Below are 2,500 nucleotides of genomic sequence, written 5' to 3'. Positions count from 1 at the left end.
ACCTATATGAAACACAATGCGTATCGTAACTTACGATGCAGATGGATCATATTCGGCCCATATGCGAACAAACTCATCCAAATGATGTGCCCCAAGAATACTAGAATCTCTGGTCAGATAGTCAAAGTTATCCATAATGACAGCAACGAACAAGTTCAACATCTGCAAAAATGAGGGAAAATGAGCTACAATCTCTCCGGAAACGCTTTCCGCACTGCAACACTCACCAAGAAAGAGCAGAAAAAGATGAATGATACAAAGTACCCGTATGCCAGTGTCGATCCGCAGGTTTCGTTCGGTTTGTTTGCCCGTGGATCACAGGGTCGTCCTTTTAGACAGGCCAACATAATATTCGGCCAAGATTCGCCGGTAGCACATCTGTGGAAAAGCCGACAAAATAGCATTAGCACAAAAAAGCTCAAAATACCGCCACATTAATTACGTTTACAACTCGAGATGCCTGAATGTATGCAAATCATTTACAAAGTGACAGCCAACGGCATTTGATGTTACATTGCATACATTTGGGCGTTTGCAATAGCAACAATGTCGGAATTCGATGAATCTTACCGAAATAGTAACATTAAACCGTCGAGGAACGATCGGAAATTGTTGTGACGACTGATGGCGGTATCGGGATCTAGTTCTATGTTTCCAAACACCTGGAACAGGGAGCGGTGTCATTATAAACGCTAGAGTTATATTGGTCAAGTACTTGCTTACACACCTGCATACCAATAATGGCGTAGATAAAGAATAGCATTGCAATCAGCAGGCAAACGTAGGGCAGTGCTTTGAAGGATTGGACAAAAGTCCAGAGGAGGATACGGATGGTGTCACCCTGGCGGAGCAGCTTGATTAATCGGGCAGCACGGAACAGCCGCAGAAATCCGACATTGAAAGAGTTTTCCTGCAAGCAGAGGCGGTCGTGTTAAATCTGTTGTAAATTCCATGCGTGATCTCGCATTGCCTACTTACCCATAATAATAAGATCAACGCATCCACTATACTACCGATTACAGTGATTAAATCGAAAACATTCCAAGCATCTTTGAAAAAGTTCTGCAAATGGTGAAGAGTGACATAAGTGGTATGTGAAACATATAGTGGATATTTGAAAGCACGTCCATACCCTTGCGCCAAATCCTATGATTTTGAGTACCGTTTCCACACTGAACATGCCGGTAAATATCATGTTGAGGTACTTCATGAAGTTTTCCAGCTTTTTGTTCTGATCGTGGCACTGTAGAGGAAATGGAGAGCAGTGAAATAAGCAGTGTGAGGTATTGCAAAATGTGCTCATCTACCTTCATCATCAGCAGCAGCGTGTTGAACACAATCAGTGTCATAATGAAGTACTCGAACGGTGCCGACACGATGATGCGCCAGACCGTGTACTTGAAGCCGGAATGTTTCGTTGGGATGTAGCGCTCCAGCGGACGGGCACCGATCGTGAAGTCGATGCAGGACTTTTGGTTCTTGTCGATCTCCCCATCCTGTAGCTCCGCCTCGCCCTGCTCCTGGAACGTGATGATAATCAAGGCCACGAAGATGTTCACGAAGAAGAATGGAAACACTACGAAGTACACCACGTAAAAGATGGACATTTCGATGCGGAAGTTCTGTATTGGTCCCTCGTCTTCGTACGTCGCTGCCATCGAGTTCTGTAGCACTCTGTCGTGGGCAAGAGAATGGGTTGCAATTAACGCAAGATGGTTTGTTTGCTGCATCGAACGATCGGACAAAGCAGGTGATACTTACTGAGGCCATCCTTCACCAGTTTGTACGGCAAAGAGTGTCAACATTGCGGTTGCCACATTGTCGTAGTTGAAGTACTGCGTTTTCCATTCCCGTTTGGCAGAGCGCGGCAGTCCGTCCACCTCGCTGTAGATAAAGTACGAACCCCTGTGCAGTAAGAGAACAAAACGATTAACCAGTGTGCTGGACGCAAACCGGCCTCCCTCCGAACACTCACTGGCAGTCGATGCTGTTATGCTTGCTGTCGTCGGTGCAGTAGAAAAACTTCCCATTGAACAGCTGCACCGCGATGACGGCAAAGATGAACTGAAACAGTATGTACACGATCAGGATGTTGATGACGTTCTTCAGCGAACCGACGACACAATCGAAGACCGCCTTCAGCTTCGGCACACGTTTGATTGTTTTCAGCGGGCGCAGCACGCGCAACACGCGCAGCGATTTGATCGTCGACAGATCGGCACCCGCATCACTGCCGCTGATGTCGAACCCGATGCTAACCACCGCACAGCCAACGACGACCGCATCCATTATGTTCCAGATCTCGCGCAGATAGCTGCCCGGGTGCAGTATGATGCCCAAATCGATTACCTTCAGCAACATCTCGATCGTAAACACGCAGGTGAACGCGTAATCGAGATTGTTCAGCACTTTGTTGCGGGGCGAATCTTCCTGCACCGGATCCTCGGCGGCGAGCGCGATCGACGACAGTGAGATGACGATCATGATGAAGAAGTCGAAG

The 2,500-nt window shown here is 47.3% G+C and overlaps 1 protein-coding gene across 2 annotated transcripts in view; it reads right to left on the bottom strand.

Annotated features, from left to right (window-relative positions):
• The window catches only part of LOC128709883 (voltage-dependent calcium channel type A subunit alpha-1-like), an 18,558-nt gene that overhangs the window by 3,669 nt on the left and 12,389 nt on the right, over positions 1-2,500 (bottom strand). For both annotated transcript variants that reach the window (XM_053804919.1, XM_053804920.1), the window contains 9 exons: positions 1,976-2,500; positions 1,762-1,905; positions 1,308-1,674; positions 1,133-1,243; positions 979-1,062; positions 728-910; positions 571-662; positions 228-378; positions 35-162 (listed from right to left, as the gene is read on the bottom strand). The exon at positions 1,976-2,500 is cut by the window's right edge and continues 39 nt beyond it. In XM_053804919.1, coding sequence (XP_053660894.1) covers positions 35-162; positions 228-378; positions 571-662; positions 728-910; positions 979-1,062; positions 1,133-1,243; positions 1,308-1,674; positions 1,762-1,905; positions 1,976-2,500 — 1,785 coding nt within the window. The remainder of the gene's footprint in view (positions 1-34; positions 163-227; positions 379-570; positions 663-727; positions 911-978; positions 1,063-1,132; positions 1,244-1,307; positions 1,675-1,761; positions 1,906-1,975) is intronic.

Source organism: Anopheles marshallii, chromosome 2 (assembly GCF_943734725.1).
Source record: "Anopheles marshallii chromosome 2, idAnoMarsDA_429_01, whole genome shotgun sequence".
NCBI lineage: Eukaryota > Metazoa > Arthropoda > Insecta > Diptera > Culicidae > Anopheles > Anopheles marshallii.
This window is presented reverse-complemented; position numbering and strand designations above follow the sequence as displayed.